Raw genomic sequence first — 19,424 nt, forward strand, 5'->3', positions numbered from 1 at the left:
ACAGGAAACAGAGCAGTTAGTGTTAGCTGAGAGGTAGCAGGGCGTTAGCTTCTAAAACATGATGAGTTAAAGGAAATAGGAAACAGAGCAGCTAGTGTTAGCTGAGAGGTAGCAGGGCGTTAGCTTCTAAAACATGATGAGTTAAAGGTAACAGGAAACAGAGCAGCTAGTGTTAGCTGAGAGGTAGCAGGGGCGTTAGCTTCTAAAACATGATGAGTTAAAGGTAACAGGAAACAGAGCAGCTAGTGTTAGCTGAGAGGTAGCAGGGCGTTAGCTTCTAAAACATGATGAGTTAAAGGTAACAGGAAACAGAGCAGCTAGTGTTAGCTGAGAGGTAGCAGGGAGTTAGCTTCTAAAACATGATGAGTTAAAGGTAACAGGAAACAGAGCAGCTAGTGTTAGCTGAGAGGGTAGCAGGGGCGTTAGCTTCTAAAACATGATGAGTTAAAGGAAACAGGAAACAGAGCAGCTAGTGTTAGCTGAGAGGTAGCAGGGCGTTAGCTTCTAAAACATGATGAGTTAAAGGAAACAGGAAACAGAGCAGCTAGTGTTAGCTGAGAGGTAGCAGGGAGTTAGCTTCTAAAACATGATGAGTTAAAGGTAACAGGAAACAGAGCAGCTAGTGTTAGCTGAGAGGTAGCAGGGCGTTAGCTTCTAAAACATGATGAGTTAAAGGAAACAGGAAACAGAGCAGCTAGTGTTAGCTGAGAGGTAGCAGGGCGTTAGCTTCTAAAACATGATGAGTTAAAGGAAACAGGAAACAGAGCAGCTAGTGTTAGCTGAGAGGTAGCAGGGCGTTAGCTTCTAAAACATGATGAGTTAAAGGAAACAAGAAACAGAGCAGCTAGTGTTAGCTGAGAGGTAGCAGGGCGTTAGCTTCTAAAACATGATGAGTTAAAGGAAACAGGAAACAGAGCAGCTAGTGTTAGCTGAGAGGTAGCAGGGCGTTAGCTTCTAAAACATGATGAGTTAAAGGTAACAGGAAACAGAGCAGCTAGTGTCAGCTGAGAGGTAGCAGGGTGTTAGCTTCTAAAACATGATGAATTAAAGGTAACAGGAAACAGACTAGCTAGTGTTAGCTGAGAGGTAGCAGGGCGTTAGCTTCTAAAACATGATGAGTTAAAGGAAACAGGAAACAGAGCAGCTAGTGTTAGCTGAGAGGTAGCAGGGCGTTAGCTTCTAAAACATGATGAGTTAAAGGTAACAGGAAACAGAGCAGCTAGTGTCAGCTGAGAGGTAGCAGGGCGTTAGCTTCTAAAACATGATGAGTTAAAGGAAACAGGGAATGGAGGAAATGAAACTTACTGCTGTGAGGATCTCTGTGCCGGTCAGTGTCGGCCATCAGGAAAACTGCTGTCTGCTGACAGATCAAATTAAACGTAAAGTAAAACTAAATGTAATTCAGTCTGTGAGTTTCTGTCCGTCGGTTGGGTAGTTGGGCAGTTGGTCGGCTGATCGCTTGGTCGGCTGGTCAGTTGGTCGGTTGGTCAGTTGGTCAGTTGGTTGGTTGGTCAGTTGGTCGGTTGGTCAGCTGGTCGGTTGGGCGGTTGGTCAGCTGGTCGGTTGGTCGGTCGGTGGGTCAGTTGGAGTCAGATGGAGTCAGTTGGAGTCAGTTGGAGTCAGTTGGGAGTCAGTTGGAGTCAGTTGGAGTCAGATGGGTCAGTTGGAGTCAGATGGAGTCAGTTGGAGTCAGTTGGAGTCAGTTGGAGTCAGATGGAGTCAGTTGGAGTCAGATGGAGTCAGATGGAGTCAGATGGAGTCAGTTGGAGTCAGATGGAGTCAGTTGGAGTCAGTTGGAGTCAGTTGAAGTCAGATGGAATCAGTTGGAGTCAGTTGGAGTCAGATGGAGTCAGTTGGAGTCAGATGGAGTCAGTTGGAGTCAGTTGGAGTCAGTTGGAGTCAGATGGAGTAAGTTGTATTGTCTGTAGTTTCACGCAGCTTTGGTCTCCAGGAAACAGAGGATGAAGAAGAGGAAGACGGTCCTGATGAAGACTGAGGTCAAAGTTCAGGTGGAGAGGGGCGGAGCCAGACGCTCCTTCAGAGGAGTCCTGCACAGGTGAGAGGAGACTTCAGTACCAACGATGGACAAACAATAACGGGATGCGAACGTGTGAACGCACCATGAGCTCTGGTTGCATCTGATATCTTCAGCTATAGTCAAAATCTATTTTGAACATCACATCATTGCTATGTTGATGCTTTAGTTTATTCAACCTGAAAGCAGTGCCACAACACGGCTCTATCTCATCACCTTCTCAAGTTAAGAACTGCCTGTTTATTTGAATCTGACACGTCTACTGACAGACTATAAAACATTTCAATATTCACAACATGATTAAAAGTATAAAATATATATTATATCATGTTGATCATTTAAAACATATCGAAATATTTAAAATATTTATTATGAATCATAGAAACAGAAGAATGAATACGTGAATGAATGTGAAACAAAGAGTAAATATAAGATCAGATGTTTTCTGTTAGAGACTCTCCCTGGTCCCCGGCTTCATCCTCAGCCTCAGATCCATGTGATCCTCTCCAGAAGGAGTCATCCCATACAGAGACTAGTTCCTGAGCAGTGTCCTTCACATGCTGATATCAAGAGAGGGAGTCACACAGTCACAAGATGGAGGAATAGAAAGCAGTATTCAATGTTTACTTCAGATTAGCTCCACGTCAGAAATGAGCATGCTTGATGTCTCTCTCCATAGAGGCTGAATCATCATGTTAATCACATAGCTATCATCTGCCTCAAACAGTCCTGATGCTCTTCTAGGTCATCACACATCCTGTCATGTTCACAGCTACAGTTGATACCTCTGTTAGCATGCTGCTCTCAGGTTGGAGGAGGACACTCAGTGTTTTCAGTATAAAAGATAATTGTCAGCAGAGCGTTGATGTTGAGAGCTCCAACAGACTGGAGATCATCACCGTGTGTTTCAGCAGCATCTCACTTTCAGCTGCTCTTGCTCAAACTGATCTATCAGACACTGTCTATCACATTGTGGTGATTGTATGTATTACTTCATGAATTGTACTGAACAGACTGTGTGTGGTTTGTCTGTTGGTCGGGACCCCCTCTAAAACCAGATGCTGCATCTCAAGGGGTTTATCTAATACATTTCTTTACTTTATAGATGCCGTTAAAAACTGTGCACTATACACCTGGCTGCTAAATCTCAGAACTGTTACACCATGTGCATTTTGTCAAATGTGTAACTTATTTTTATTATAATTTCTTTTTTGAATCTTCAACACTTGTTGTGTGCATTGAGGGAACATGAAGCTGCCTGGCTCCTTTCTGCTGGAGCAATGTAAATGTCCCCTCTGTGATAAAGGGATTCTGATATATTTTCCAACATCATCCCTCCCCAGGTCAGCGTGCCGCCCTCTGCCTGCTGGGGTCAGAGGTCACCTGGTGGAGGGGGGGTGCAGCCTGGGTGCGTTTGTTTCCGGCCTGCTGCTGGCCTCTCTGTACGGGGTCTCCTGTCTGCCCCTGCAGGAGCTCTGGCTCTGCGTCTCCCTCACCCTCAGCCTCGCCGCCATCGCCTCCTTCTCCATGGGCTTGTCCTCCGTGGTCCGGACCTCCGTCTGCGTGATGCTACCTTCACTGTCTGCAGGTCAGACCAGCACTCACCTGCACAGGTGGACAGTTCCCGCAGAGGGGGCTACATGCTTGCAGTCTGTTTTCATACACATGTATTAACATTGCACTGTTTCATATTGATGCACCAATCCGATATCAGTAACAGTGTTTTTCAAATGAAATAGTCTTATATGTCACTTTAGTCTATAAGGTATTCTTAAATCTGTGGTTGAATGGAGCAGTGCATTGTGGGATTGTTGTGCCTGTCACTACCCAATCTGCATCCCTGCCCTATCTGCAGTGCACATGTGGGAGATGGTCCGCCATATTGGACAACTCCGTACGGCAACCCAAGAAGGACACTTGACGCATATTTATATGCTACCTCTGGCTGAAATGATTAAAAAGAGCGATCTAAGCTATCACATCTATGCAGACGACACCCAGATGTATTTTAAAATCCCACCAGGAGACTGTTCTCCGATTAGAACACTGAGCAAGTGCATTGAGCACATCACTGACTGGACGATCAGAACCTTCTCCAACTGAACAAAACACTGAGATCATTGTTTTTGGAGCAAAGAAGGACCGATTAAAAGTAACCGCAGAGCTTCAGTCGGCAGACTACGAAGTAACTCACAAAGCCAGACATCTGGGTGTAGAGATGGACTCAGACCTCGAGGATTAAAAAACTAATGTCACAGCAGGATTTAGAAAAGCTTGTCCATGCTTTTATCTTCAGTAGACTCGACTACTGCAATGGTGTCTTCAAAGGGCTCACTAAAGAATCCATCAGAAAGCTGCAGCTGATCCAGAACGCTGCTGCTCGCAGGGGCGGCGGGTGCTGTAGGCTAGGGAAGACTTCCCAGATATTTGTGTCGCTGCATCCTGGTAAAATAAAAATATAATGTCTTTGACACCGCGCACCACGAAGCCAGTTCAACAGACCCTGGATATGCTTGAGTTATCTTAACTAACCCTAACAAACGCGATCTCGCTAAACGGTCCTACGGCGCTGGTTATCAACTCGGTAAATCAAGCCAGGGGTTCTCTCTCCTGCTGAGAACGCGTTCACGTGAAAGGGGCGGGGTTAGCTACATTTGACCAATCACAAACAGGGACAAGTGTACTGACAGCGCAATGTCATACTTCATTAATGAAAAGTAAACTAATATTAGACAAATATGAACTTTAAACATCCATGATGACTTAAACATATAATCCAGGATACAAGCCACATAGTTGCTGCAAGGTGAATACAGAACAACTCGTTAAAAAATAAATAAACTACCGAGTGTTTGAAAGCGTAACAGCTTTATGATATCACTGCCCGTCTAAGACACGATCTGACTTTATTACATTTGACTCCAGTGTTTCCTCAATTTAATGTGTTGCTTCAAATAATCCTTCTGCATCCAGTCTGTGACACTGTGAGTGTTGCACGGCCAGATACGGCTCAGCTGACTGATAAGGAAATAGTGTGATATTGAGGTGAGATCGATGATCTGATTGATGATGTGATGTCAGTGTGATATGAATGATAAGTGCGACACGTCGGCGTCTTCTCTGCATACGGCAGTTTAAACTGCATTTCCTTTTTCCTGTAATATGACTTGATAGATTTAAACTCCGCACACTGAGCTCTGATCGGTCAGCAGGCGGTGCTTTCACTGAGTTGATCTCTTTTCTATAGACGCCGGGGGCGGGCAGCGTAAGATGAAAAAAAGTGATTTAGCCTTCCCAAACCTGAGCCTCACACGTCCTCACTGACACTAAAAGAGTGGATCACATCAGTCCGGTTCTGAAGTCTCTACACTGGCTTCCAGTCGAAGCCAGTGTAGAGATTGATTTTAAAGTACTATTGCTAGTTTTTAAATCATTACATGGTTTAGGACCTAAGTATATTGTTGAACTCCTGCATAATTAGGAGCCATCGAGATGCCTCAGGTCTTCTGGGACGGGTCTGCTATCGGCTCCGAGAGGAACAACAAAACATGGAGAGGCAGCGTTTAGCTGTTATGCCCGACACTCTGGAACAAACTATCCAACATGCACGTCCGCAGAAACGCTTACTATTTTAAAATCCAGACTAAAAACACATCTCTTTGCCGCTGCTTTTAATTGAGATGCTCATATTGGAACTACAGTATGCCTTTTAAACATGTATTGTATACCTGTGGTGTTTATTTGTATTATTGTATTATCTTTGCTTTGTCTGTTGTGAAATGCCATTATATGTGTTTTTACTGTATGTATTCCTAAAAAGTCTTTTCATTTGTTTTGTAAAGCACTTTGAATTGTCGCGTACAGAAAAGTGCTGTATAAATAAACTTGCCTTGCCACAGTGGCGTTTGGCAAAGCACAAAAAGAAAACTCAAAAAACTCGAGAGAGACGAGTTATTGTTATTACAGCGTCACTTCACTATTATTCAACAGCTCTTTTACTGTAGCTTCTGTTAGACAGCTATCATGCTGAAGAAGTATTGACTGTGAATGTATGCAATATGTATGCATTCATCATTTATATCTAATTACATTAACTGTGAATGTCCTTCATGTTAGGGAAATAAAATAACAACAGATTTTAATAAAGATATTTGAGACGTTTATGACTCGCGCATGCACGATGCAAATCGGGCAGCCGTCTAGACATCAAGTGTCGTATTGGAGTTGCCGTATGGAGTTGTCCAATATGGCGGACCATCTCGCACATGCGCACTGCCGATAGGGCAGGGCTGCAGATCGGGTAGTGACAGTGCCTCCTCCTGTGTTTCAGCTCAGGGCAGGAAGTTCCTCCTCTTCCTGTTCATGTCGGCGCTGCTCAGCGGCCCGCTCACCAACACGCTGGAGAACACGGAGCGCGCCGCCGCAGGCCTGCTGTGTGGAGCCGAGCTCGCAGCCAATCAGACGCAAGAGCTGCTGCAGAGAGCGGCCACGCCCCTTTTCTGTAAGCCCCGCCCACCAACATCAACACTACACAATACTTTTAATAAATACTGTTTATAGAGGTAGGTGCATGAATGAGTCTTTAACTCCGGCATGAGTCAGCATTTCCTAACTTCCTGTCCCCTGGTCTGGAGGTCAAAGGTTTTCTGAATGTGTTTCTAGTTGTTATCCTGAAATAAGATCTGTGGTTAACACAAGCTGAAGAGACTTTAACGTTTTGTTCTACGAAATTAGCGACGTGCTGTAGTTCCTTTATAGCCCAATATTAGCCACCTTTAGCTTAGTGGTGATGACGTGAAGTCATGTGACCGTGCTGTAGTTCCTTTATAGCCCAACATTAGCCTCCTTTAGCTTAGCGATGGAGACGTGAAGTCATGTGACCGTGCTGTAGTTCCTTTTATAGCTCAACATTAGCCTCCTTTAGCTTAGCGATGGAGACGTGAAGTCATGTGACCGTGCTGTAGTTCCTTTATAGCCCAACATTAGCCACCTTTAGCTTAGTGGTGATGACGTGAAGTCATGTGACCGTACTGTAGTTCCTTTATAGCCCAACATTAGCCTCCTTTAGCTTAGCGGTGGTGACGTGAAGTCATGTGACCGTGCTGTAGTTCCTTTATAGCCCAACATTAGCCACCTTTAGCTTAGCGGTGGTGACGTGAAGTCATGTGACCGTGCTGTAGTTCCTTTATAGCCCAACATTAGCCTCATTTAGCTTAGTGGTGGTGAAGTGAAGTCATGTGACCGTGCTGTAGTTCCTTTATAGCCCAACATTAGCCTCCTTTAGCTTAGCGGTGGTGACGTGAAGTCATGTGACCGTGCTGTAGTTCCTTTATAGCCCAACATTAGCCTCCTTTAGCTTAGCGATGGAGACGTGAAGTCATGTGACCGTGCTGTAGTTCCTTTATAGCCCAACACTAGCCACCTTTAGCTTAGTGGTGATGACGTGAAGTCATGTGACCGTGCTGTAGTTCCTTTATAGCCCAACATTAGCCTCCTTTAGCTTAGCGGTGGTGACGTGAAGTCATGTGACCGTGCTGTAGTTCCTTTATAGCCCAACATTAGCCACCTTTAGCTTAGCGGTGGTGACATGAAGTCATGTGACCGTGCTGTAGTTCCTTTATAGCCCAACATTAGCCTCCTTTAGCTTAGGCGGTGGTGACGTGAAGTCATGTGACCGTGCTGTAGTTCCTTTATAGCCCAACATTAGCCTCCTTTAGCTTAGCGGTGGTGACGTGAAGTCATGTGACCGTGCTGTAGTTCCTTTATAGCCCAACATTAGCCTCCTTTAGCTTAGCGGTGGTGACGTGAAGTCATGTGACCGTGCTGTAGTTCCTTTATAGCCCAACATTAGCCTCCTTTAGCTTAGCGGTGGTGACGTGAAGTCATGTGACCGTGCTGTAGTTCCTTTATAGCCCAACATTAGCCTCATTTAGCTTAGCGGTGGTGAAGTGAAGTCATGTGACCGTGCTGTAGTTCCTTTATAGCCCAACATTAGCCTCCTTTAGCTTAGCGGTGGTGACGTGAAGTCATGTGACCGTGCTGTAGTTCCTTTATAGCCCAACATTAGCCTCCTTTAGCTTAGCGGTGGTGACGTGAAGTCATGTGACCGTGCTGTAGTTCCTTTATAGCCCAACATTAGCCACCTTTAGCTTAGCGGTGGTGACATGAAGTCATGTGACCGTGCTGTAGTTCCTTTATAGCCCAACATTAGCCTCCTTTAGCTTAGCGGTGGTGACGTAAAGTCATGTGACCGTGCTGTAGTTCCTTTATAGCCCAACATTAGCCTCCTTTAGCTTAGCGGTGGTGACGTGAAGTCATGTGACCGTGCTGTAGTTCCTTTATAGCCCAACATTAGCCTCCTTTAGCTTAGCGGTGGTGACGTGAAGTCATGTGACCGTGCTGTAGTTCCTTTATAGCCCAACATTAGCCTCCTTTAGCTTAGCGGTGGTGACGTGAAGTCATGTGACCATGCTGTAGTTCCTTTATAGCCCAACATTAGCCTCATTTAGCTTAGCGGTGGTGAAGTGAAGTCATGTGACCGTGCTGTAGTTCCTTTATAGCCCAACATTAGCCTCCTTTAGCTTAGCGGTGGTGACGTGAAGTCATGTGACCGTGCTGTAGTTCCTTTATAGCCCAACATTAGCCTCCTTTAGCTTAGCGGTGGTGAAGTCATGTGACCGTGCTGTAGTTCCTTTGTAGCCCAACATTAGCCTCCTTTAGCTTAGCGGTGGTGACGTGAAGTCATGTGACCGTGCTGTAGTTCCTTTATAGCCCAACATTAGCCTCCTTTAGCTTAGCGGTGGTGACGTGAAGTCATGTGACCGTGCTGTAGTTCCTTTATAGCCCAACATTAGCCACCTTTAGCTTAGTGGTGGTGACGTGAAGTCATGTGACCGTGCTGTAGTTCCTTTATAGCGCAACATTAGCCTCCTTTAGCTTAGCGGTGGTGACGTGAAGTCATGTGACCGTGCTGTAGTTCCTTTATAGCCCAACATTAGCCACCTTTAGCTTAGCGGTGGTGACATGAAGTCATGTGACCGTGCTGTAGTTCCTTTATAGCCCAACATTAGCCTCCTTTAGCTTAGCGGTGGTGACGTGAAGTCATGTGACCGTGCTGTAGTTCTTTATAGCCCAACATTAGCCTCCTTTAGCTTAGCGGTGGTGACGTGAAGTCATGTGACCGTGCTGTAGTTCCTTTATAGCCCAACATTAGCCTCATTTAGCTTAGCGGTGGTGAAGTGAAGTCATGTGACCGTGCTGTAGTTCCTTCATAGCCCAACATTAGCCTCCTTAGCTTAGCGGTGGTGACGTGAATTCATGTGACCGTGCTGTAGTTCCTTTATAGCCCAACATTAGCCTCCTTTAGCTTAGGCGGTGGTGAAGTCATGTGACCGTGCTGTAGTTCCTTTGTAGCCCAACATTAGCCTCGTTTAGCTTAGGCGGTGGTGACGTGAAGTCATGTGACCGTGCTGTAGTTCCTTTATAGCCCAACATTAGCCTCCTTTAGCTTAGCGGTGGTGACGTGAAGTCATGTGACCGTGCTGTAGTTCCTTTATAGCCCAACATTAGCCACCTTTAGCTTAGCGGTGGTGACGTGAAGTCATGTGACCGTGCTGTAGTTCCTTTATTAGCCCAACATTAGCCTCCTTTAGCTTAGCGGTGGTGACGTGAAGTCATGTGACCGTGCTGTAGTTCCTTTATAGCCCAACATTAGCCTCCTTTAGCTTAGCGGTGGTGAAGTCATGTGACCGTGCTGTAGTTCCTTTATAGCCCAACATTAGCCTCCTTTAGCTTAGCGGTGGGTGACGTGAAGTCATGTGACCGTGCTGTAGTTCCTTTATAGCCCAACATTAGCCTCCTTTAGCTTAGCGGTGGTGAAGTCATGTGACCGTGCTGTAGTTCCTTTATAGCCCAACATTAGCCTCCTTTAGCTTAGCGGTGGTGAAGTCATGTGACCGTGCTGTAGTTCCTTTGTAGCCCAACATTAGCTTTTTACTTCAGAAATCCTAAAGTGGTGTTGATATGTGGAGATTACTCTGCTGAACTAAACGTGTAAATATCATAAACGTTTGTTTTACTCAGAGATTATTTTCTGACATAATCCAAAATCACACGGAGGAATCCCATTGGACCAGGGAGATGCTGCCTTCAGGGACCAACACAGGAATAGGACGTCCTGCAGCTCTGTATAGTCTGTAGTCAGTGAAGTGTTGTTTGTGTGTCAGCTGTGTTGGACAGAGTCAGAGAGATCAGCAGTAACGCTCACGCCGCCGCCGCACGAGTGAGGAGCCTCATCGATGCTCTGACTGACAGCGTCCGCCATGTTGGTGAGCAAACACCAGAGATGTAGTACACACATCCTTTAGAAGTACAGATACTTGTGTTTAAAAATACTCTGGTAAAAGTAGAAGCACTGACTAAACTTCTTTATCAAGTAAAAGTAAAGAACTTTGAAGTGTACTTCAGTAAAAAGTACCCATAACTAGCAGCTGCTTTAAAGAGTACCTGACCTCCCTTTATATTAATAGAACAATAATGTCATTGTTAGCTAATGAATGTTTCCATGCTGAACAACGGCAACATGACAACGTTTCCATTGGTCCCTCTTCTTTAGAGAAGACCAGGAAATGATGGATACACGGATCGTGTTCAAATCAATAGGCACGCAATGACTCTAAAGAATAATGATCACGCACCAAACACACATTCAGACTAAAGGAACCAGCTGTTTGGAAAATGAGAGAAGTAGAAAGTACAGGTATTTGAGTTCAACATGTAAGAAGTAGAAAGTACAGGTATTTGAGTTCAACATGTAAGAAGTAGAAAGTACAGGTATTTGAGTTCAACATGTGAGAAGTAGAAAGTACAGGTATTTGAGTTCAACATGTGAGAAGTAGAAAGTACAGGTATTTGAGTTCAACATGTGAGAAGTAGAAAGTACAGGTATTTGAGTTCAACATGTAAGAAGTAGAAAGTACAGGTATTTGAGTTCAACATGTAAGAAGTAGAAAGTACAGGTATTTGAGTTCAACATGTAAGAAGTAGAAAGTACAGGTATATGTGTTCAACATGTAAGAAGTAGAAAGTACAGGTATTTGAGTTCAACATGTAAGAAGTAGAAAGTACAGGTATTTGAGTTCAACATGTAAGAAGTAGAAAGTACAGGTATTTGAGTTCAACATGTAAGAAGTAGCAAGTACAGGTATTTGAGTTCAACATGAGAGAAGTAGAAAGTACAGGTATTTGTGTTCAACATGTAAGAAGTAGAAAGTACAGGTATTTGAGTTCAACATGTAAGAAGTAGAAAGTACAGGTATTTGTGTTCAACATGTAAGAAGTAGAAAGTACAGGTATTTGAGTTCAACATGTGAGAAGTAGAAAGTACAGGTATTTGTGTTCAACATGTAAGAAGTAGAAAGTACAGGTATTTGAGTTCAACATGTAAGAAGTAGCAAGTACAGGTATTTGAGTTCAACATGTGAGAAGTAGAAAGTACAGGTATTTGAGTTCAACATGTGAGAAGTAGAAAGTACAGGTATTTGTGTTCAAAATGAGAGAAGTAGAAAGTACAGGTATTTGTGTTCAACATGTAAGAAGTAGAAAGTACAGGTATTTGAGTTCAACATGTAAGAAGTAGAAAGTACAGGTATTTGTGTTCAAAATGAGAGAAGTAGAAAGTACAGGTATTTGTGTTCAACATGTAAGAAGTAGAAAGTACAGGTATTTGAGTTCAACATGTAAGAAGTAGAAAGTACAGGTATTTGTGTTCAACATGTGAGAAGTAGAAAGTACAGGTATTTGAGTTCAACATGTAAGAAGTAGAAAGTACAGGTATTTGTGTTCAACATGTGAGAAGTAGAAAGTACAGGTATTTGAGTTCAACATGTAAGAAGTAGAAAGTACAGGTATTTGTGTTCAACATGTGAGAAGTAGAAAGTACAGGTATTTGAGTTCAACATGTAAGAAGTAGAAAGTACAGGTATTTGAGTTCAACATGTAAGAAGTAGAAAGTACAGGTATTTGAGTTCAACATGTAAGAAGTAGAAAGTACAGGTATTTGAGTTCAACATGTGAGAAGTAGAAAGTACAGGTATTTGTGTTCAACATGTGAGAAGTAGAAAGTACAGGTATTTGTGTTCAAAGTGTAAGAAGTAGAAAGTACAGGTATTTGTGTTCAACATGTGAGAAGTAGAAAGTACAGGTATTTGAGTTCAACATGTAAGAAGTAGAAAGTACAGGTATTTGGGTTCAACATGTAAGAAGTAGAAAGTACAGGTATTTGTGTTCAACATGTAAGAAGTAGAAAGTACAGGTATTTGAGTTCAACATGTAAGAAGTAGAAAGTACAGGTATTTGAGTTCAACATGTAAGAAGTAGAAAGTACAGGTATTTGGGTTCAACATGTAAGAAGTAGAAAGTACAGGTATTTGAGTTCAACATGTGAGAAGTAGAAAGTACAGGTATTTGAGTTCAACATGTAAGAAGTAGAAGTACAGGTATTTGAGTTCAACATGTAAGAAGTAGAAAGTACAGGTATTTGAGTTCAACATGTAAGAAGTAGAAAGTACAGGTATTTGAGTTCAACATGTAAGAAGTAGAAAGTACAGGTATTTGGGTTCAACATGTAAGAAGTAGAAAGTACAGGTATTTGAGTTCAACATGTGAGAAGTAGAAAGTACAGGTATTTGAGTTCAACATGAGAGAAGTAGAAAGTACAGGTATTTGAGTTCAACATGTAAGAAGTAGAAAGTACAGGTATTTGAGTTCAACATGTAAGAAGTAGAAAGTACAGGTATTTGAGTTCAACATGTAAGAAGTAGAAAGTACAGGTATTTGAGTTCAAAATGTAAGAAGTAGAAAGTACAGGTATTTGAGTTCAACATGTGAGAAGTAGAAAGTACAGGTATTTGAGTTCAACATGTGAGAAGTAGAAAGTACAGGTATTTGAGTTCAACATGTAAGAAGTAGAAAGTACAGGTATTTGAGTTCAACATGTAAGAAGTAGAAAGTACAGGTATTTGGGTTCAACATGTAAGAAGTAGAAAGTACAGGTATTTGGGTTCAACATGTAAGAAGTAGAAAGTACAGGTATTTGTGTTCAACATGTAAGAAGTAGAAAGTACAGGTATTTGGGTTCAACATGTAAGAAGTAGAAAGTACAGGTATTTGAGTTCAACATGTAAGAAGTAGAAAGTACAGGTATTTGGTTCAACATGTAAGAAGTAGAAAGTACAGGTATTTGAGTTCAACATGTAAGAAGTAGAAAGTACAGGTATTTGTGTCAACATGTAAGAAGTAGAAAGTACAGGTATTTGATTTCAACATGTAAGAAGTAGAAGTACAGGTATTGAGTTCAACATGTGAGAAGTAGAAAGTACAGGTATTTGAGTTCAACATGTAAGAAGTAGAAAGTACAGGTATTTGAGTTCAACATGTGAGAAGTAGAAAGTACAGGTATTTGTGTTCAACATGTAAGAAGTAGAAAGTACAGGTATTTGAGTTCAACATGTGAGAAGTAGAAAGTACAGGTATTTGAGTTCAACATGTAAGAAGTAGAAAGTACAGGTATTTGTGTTCAACATGTAAGAAGTAGAAAGTACAGGTATTTGAGTTCAACATGTAAGAAGTAGAAAGTACAGGTATTTGAGTTCAACATGTGAGAAGTAGAAAGTACAGGTATTTGAGTTCAACATGTAAGAAGTAGAAAGTACAGGTATTTGAGTTCAACATGTAAGAAGTAGAAAGTACAGGTATTTGGGTTCAACATGTAAGAAGTAGAAAGTACAGGTATTTGTGTTCAACATGTAAGAAGTAGAAAGTACAGGTATTTGGGTTCAACATGTAAGAAGTAGAAAGTACAGGTATTTGAGTTCAACATGTGAGAAGTAGAAAGTACAGGTATTTGGGTTCAACATGTAAGAAGTAGAAAGTACAGGTATTTGAGTTCAACATGTGAGAAGTAGAAAGTACAGGTATTTGAGTTCAACATGTGAGAAGTAGAAAGTACAGGTATTTGAGTTCAACATGTGAGAAGTAGAAAGTACAGGTATTTGTTTTAGAAATGTAAGAAGTCAAAGTAAAACGTGGTCAGAAAAATAAGTAGTGGAGTAAAGTACTGATACCAGAAAAAGTATTTGTACTCCACTACTTCCACCCGTGGCAAACACACACTGTATTGTAATTGCAACAAATCCTATCCTAAATCCCTTGTGATTTGGCCGTGACCTCTGACCCCTCAGCGCGAACTCTGAGGAACGTCCTTCACTTCCTGGTTGACATCGGGGACGTGTGCAACGCTAAAATGGGCTCCCCGTACAGGAATTGCCGCGCGGTGTTCGCCGAGGCGCGGGACGACTGCTCCGAGTTGCTCAGAGAATTCAACTTCCTGTGTGGCATCGTGGACGGCTTCCTGCCGCTCTGCAGCCTCGCCCGCGGTGCGTTCACTGACACCTCCTTACCTTACATTAACTTTGTAATTACTGTACATTTGTAATTCAACATGTATATTTTCTACATTTTGGAAAGTTTATTTCTTTTAACTTTTATTGTACGATGCCTTGTCTTTGTATGCTGCAATGCAAACATTTCCCAACTTGGATCAATAAAGTACTTCTTATTATCTTACCTTATCTTATACATTCTTTAGAACTGAGTGATTGTTGGCATGTTGAAGAAGTTAACCATACGTTTACTCAGGGTTTCAAGTGAAACACTTTATAAAAGGATTTATGTACAAAACATAAAACTCTACAACGTCTAGATTTAATGTTCATAAATGTTCTTAAAGGTGGGGTAGGTAGTTCACTTCGGAAACACTTGTTATATTCCATGGAATGCTCTTAACGTCCTGATAGCAATGAATATCTGAAGTGCTTTGAAGCCGTGGCGCTGTAGAAAGCTCGACCAATCATCTGAGCCGGCTAAAGTAACTGGATGGCCTACCTGCCTGTCAGCCTTCCATCTGGGCACAAACTGATCTCTGCCCTCATTGGTCATGTGCGCGTTGGTGTGTTGGAGGAGGGGCTCTGTGAGGAAGGGGCAGATTGTTTCCAGTTGTGTATTTTTTCACATTCTAGCCACTCCAGCTGCTTTCTCCTTACCCACCCCACCTTGAAGGTATTAATTAACACAGGCCTTTTAAAAAACTCATTTCTAAAAGCTATTTTTCTTTATTATTAATATTAACATTTTGAAAGCACCTTTTCCACATTATAACATCAATATTATATTTGTAAAGAAAACAGTTAGCAATAATAATAAACCACAATTGACAGGATATATGGCATTTAAAAATAAACAATAATAAACTAAAAGCTGTTTTGGTCATTTTAAATATATATATATAAACTGCATATTTACGTGCCTGTGTTCAGACATTTATAAACCAAATATCCTAAAGATGACATATTTAGTGATGGCTGGTAATCTTTATGATGTGTGTGTTTCAGCCGGCGAGCTGTTCTGCGTCCTCCCGTCCTACATCGCCGAGCATCTGAAGAAACGTCTGGCAGCGCGTGAGTTCTTTATCTCAGTTTCCAACTGTAATCTTCGACCTTGATCCTGCTGCCGTCCTCTGGGTGACGTGTTCTGAGTGTGTTTCTGAAACCTCCCTCAGCCACGGTGGCAGCGTTCGAGCGGATGAAGCGGGAGTTTGACTTCAACATCTCGGCCTCGGTGACCTTCGAGCTGGAGGCTAACAGCAGCCGCTCGCTGCAGCAGGTTTCCCAGGACATCATGCGGGACGTCTCCTCCGAGCTGAAGCTGTTCCAGACGCTCAGCGCGCCGCTGATGTACGGAGGCTTCCTGCTGCTCGTCTGCGGCTTCCTGAGGTCACTCACTTAGAGATCCTTATTACACAAGGACCATGCACAGTCATAACACAACTCTCAACAACTGCTCACCTGCTGCACTCCCTGGGCAGGAACACCTTTCTTAATGCTTTCACACAAACGGTTCAAACAGAGAACAAAACACATCAATTACAATAAAATTAATATCGGCAAAAACATTTGGGAAAAGTAATGAAAATCTGAGAAGGTTTTAAGATCAGGTGGAAGCAGATTCCAATGTTTGATTCATGTAAATGAAAAGAAAGAGTGCAGAGGCAGTGCGCCTCAGTGGGGGGGGGGTGTAAAGTCACATGACTTCTCGTCACCACCGCTAAGCTAAAAGAGGCTAATGGGCGTGATGACGTGTAGTCGTATCATTTAGACTCTTGGTAGCAACCACTCTTAAATCCACCAGTGGGGCATTTAGAGACGTATTGATGTCGTCAACCTCAACCAGCGTGTAAAGAGCAGTACGGCCTCAGGGGGCGCTATTTTATTGACACACTTTTATTTGTGTGCGTGTGTGTGTGTGCGCAGGGCGGTGCGGTACAGACACAGGTATCTCCGTGAACTCGACTTCGATAACGTATACCTGAGCGCTCAGTTTGAAGAGCTCGACCGTCAGGTGACCTGCGGGGGCGGAGCCTCAGTGCTGCCAATCACACGCAGGGAGGCCAAGACCTACATCACACCACGTCAGTACAGTGTGTGTGTGTGTGAGTGTGTTTTTGAATGACGTCATCACTTTTGGCTTTGTTAAGTGATAACTGAAATTCATTTAAATGATCAGATGAAGATATTCTTAATTAACATTTATGTTAAAGAATAATTTCCCAAACCCACAGGGCTTTTAGGAAATTGCAAAAATAAAAGTATTGCTTTCATAAAAAAAAAAAATGGTGACACCTTCCAGCTTATTTAATTTGAAAGCAGTTGATGGATTTTGTAAAAAGTGGTCATTGAATGTATTTCATTTGAAAGCAAGACAATGAGGTCCTTCTAGACTTCCGTTGTGCTGTAACCAATGAGCTGAATGCAATCTGAGTAACCCAAAGCCTCGTCCTGTAGTGTCTCTGCAGCTGTCGGCCCGGGAGCGGCGGGCCATGTTTAGGGGCGTGGCCTCGGTGCTCAAACACCTGGTGATGGGAGGCCTGCTGGTGGCGCTGGACTTCCTGGTGTTCTGGACGCTGGACCAGGTGAACCACCAGGTGAAGGGGGACGTGGTGGCCCGAGGTGAGACCACAACGCCTTTTTGGTTACATGGGAAGTGTTTTAGTCCTGCATTCCTCTACTATCCAACAGGGGGCAAAAATAAGTTATATTTGTTAGAAACATCTCCCTGGTCCCCGGCTTGAGCTTCAGCCTCAGGATCCATGTATCTGTGATCCTCTCCAGAAGGAGTCATCACATACAGAGACTAGTTCCTGAGCAGTGTCCTTCACATGCTGATATCCAAGAGAGGGAGTCACACAGTCACAAGATGGAGGAATAGAAAGCAGTATTCAATGGTTACTTCAGATTAGCTCCACGTCAGAAATGAGCATGCTTGATGTCTCTCTCCATAGAGGCTGAATCATCATGTTAATCACATAGCTATCATCTGCCTCAAACAGTCCTGATGCTCTTCTAGGTAATCACACATCCTGCCATGTTCACAGCTACAGTTGATACCTCTGTTAGCATGCTACTCTCATGTTGGAGGAGGACACTCAGTGTTTTCACAACAATATTGAATAGAAGTCTGTGAGGAAATGTTCCGGCTTCTCTCTTCATTACCTCAGTAAACATTTCCCTGAAGAGTTTATCGTCTCAAGTCTTCTTCCACACAGTATGAAGTTCATTTCGTAAACTATGGTCTGAGTAAAATAGATGATAAAGCAGCGTATGCTTAAGGGCGGGGCTACCTGTGATTGACAGGTTGTCACCACGGTGTTGTTCATGTTTTCATCTAACTACTTGAACCCTTCCACAGTTTTTTCTTCTTGAAAGTTAACGTGAACACTAATGTGTTGAACTTAGCCCCGCCCTCTGTGTCTCTGCTGTCTCCGTGGTAACTGTTGGGGAACTATTGTCCTGCGCCCTTCCTCTGACCCAGTGTATCAGTCTGACCTCACTGAGCAGCTGCACCTTGGGCTGCTCTCAGTGTCTCCCTGCTCCTGTTGGGTCAGCTGATAGAGGTCACAGTGCTTCATATGCAGCATGTTGATTGTCCTCTCAGAGCTGAACACATGGGTCTGGGGTAGAGGTCTTCAGAAACACAGATCATCTGTGTTTCCATCAGAGTTCCAGCTCTCTCTGTGTCTCTCTGAGTCTCCATTGATCCAGAAGTTTCCGTCACATGTTTCCCTCAGCCCCGGTGACGGTGGCGCTGCAGGTGAGCGGATCCGGTTACGCCTCGGACATCTTCAGGGATCTGGTGGCGTCGTTCGACGTCCTGCAGCGAGGGAACGTGACGGTGCTCAGCAGGAAGTGCCTTCAGCCGCCGGCAGAGCCCGACCACGCCAACTGCTTCCTGCTGGGTGAGCTCACAGAGGAAATGAGGTCATCAAATCTGTGACATCAGCACAGAACACGATATCCTCCCCGAGCCGTTTAAATGCATGCATCCGTTAGACTCTAGACAGGTTCAAAGATTCAAGATTCAAAGGTTTTATTGTGAGATGCACAAAGCTGTAGAAATGGCACTGAAATTATTCTGACCTGAGCCCTGAAGTTTATCTTACTGGTTCTACTGGTCCTGGTCCAGGTTCTACTGGTCCTGGTCCTGGTTCTGCTTCTGATTCTGGTTCTGCTACAGGTTTCCTGTTGGGTCTAGCGCTGGTCGTCTCTTTGTTCGGAGGATTCATGCAGCGCTGTAGAAGACTGGTCTGTGCTTCATATCATCCAGAGAGAGAGCTGGTACAACACACACACACACACACACACACACACACACACACACACACACACACACACACACACACACACACACACAGGCAGGCAGACAGGAATGTGAGGAATGTACAGAATGAGAGTCTGAGAGGAGATCTGATGCTCGACGTGTCTGAACTCAGTTAAGAATCCTCAGATATCTGACCTCCGACTGCACAACCATCACCGAGACCACGGAGCAGCTCTTCCTAAAGACAAGGGACAGCTGGCTGGAACCACTTGACTCATTCAGCTTCCACTAATGATGTCCAAGAACCAGCCGTAGAAATGCTTCCTCACAACCTGCAGGGACGCCGAGACGCAGGGACGCAGGGATGCCGAGACGCCGAGACGCAGGGACGCTGGACGCAGGGACGCCGGGACGACGGGAGGCAGGGACGCCGGGAGGCAGGGACGCCGGGACGCCGGGACGCAGGGACGCCGGGACGCAGGGACGCCGGGACGCAGGGACGCCGGGACGCCGGGACGCAGGGACGCCGAGACGCAGGGACGCCGAGACGAGAATAAAACATGAGAGATATATTGGGTTGTCATTTCCCAACAGATTTCCTTCCATATTCTGACTAATTAAATCCACGCTATAAGATCAGTGACTTCACACGGTTGTGTCATCAAACTTGATGAAGAGT

At 43.8% G+C, this 19,424-nt stretch overlaps 1 protein-coding gene across 1 annotated transcript; it reads left to right on the plus strand.

Moving 5' to 3' along the window:
* Nucleotides 1-424: 424 nt before the first annotated feature.
* Nucleotides 425-18,762, plus strand: LOC117539266 (DC-STAMP domain-containing protein 2-like; the record flags this gene model as incomplete). Its single annotated transcript, XM_034205307.1, is given in 11 exon segments — nucleotides 425-2,056; nucleotides 3,379-3,623; nucleotides 6,366-6,536; nucleotides 10,261-10,362; nucleotides 14,275-14,469; nucleotides 15,484-15,549; nucleotides 15,651-15,864; nucleotides 16,402-16,559; nucleotides 16,933-17,097; nucleotides 18,216-18,383; nucleotides 18,662-18,762. Coding segments are annotated over 11 exon segments (1,680 nt in total), but the record flags the coding sequence as incomplete, so codon positions are not given.
* Nucleotides 18,763-19,424: the final 662 nt, after the last annotated feature.

The sequence above is a fragment of the Gymnodraco acuticeps genome, unplaced genomic scaffold (genome assembly GCF_902827175.1).
Source record: "Gymnodraco acuticeps unplaced genomic scaffold, fGymAcu1.1, whole genome shotgun sequence".
Lineage (NCBI taxonomy): Eukaryota > Metazoa > Chordata > Actinopteri > Perciformes > Bathydraconidae > Gymnodraco > Gymnodraco acuticeps.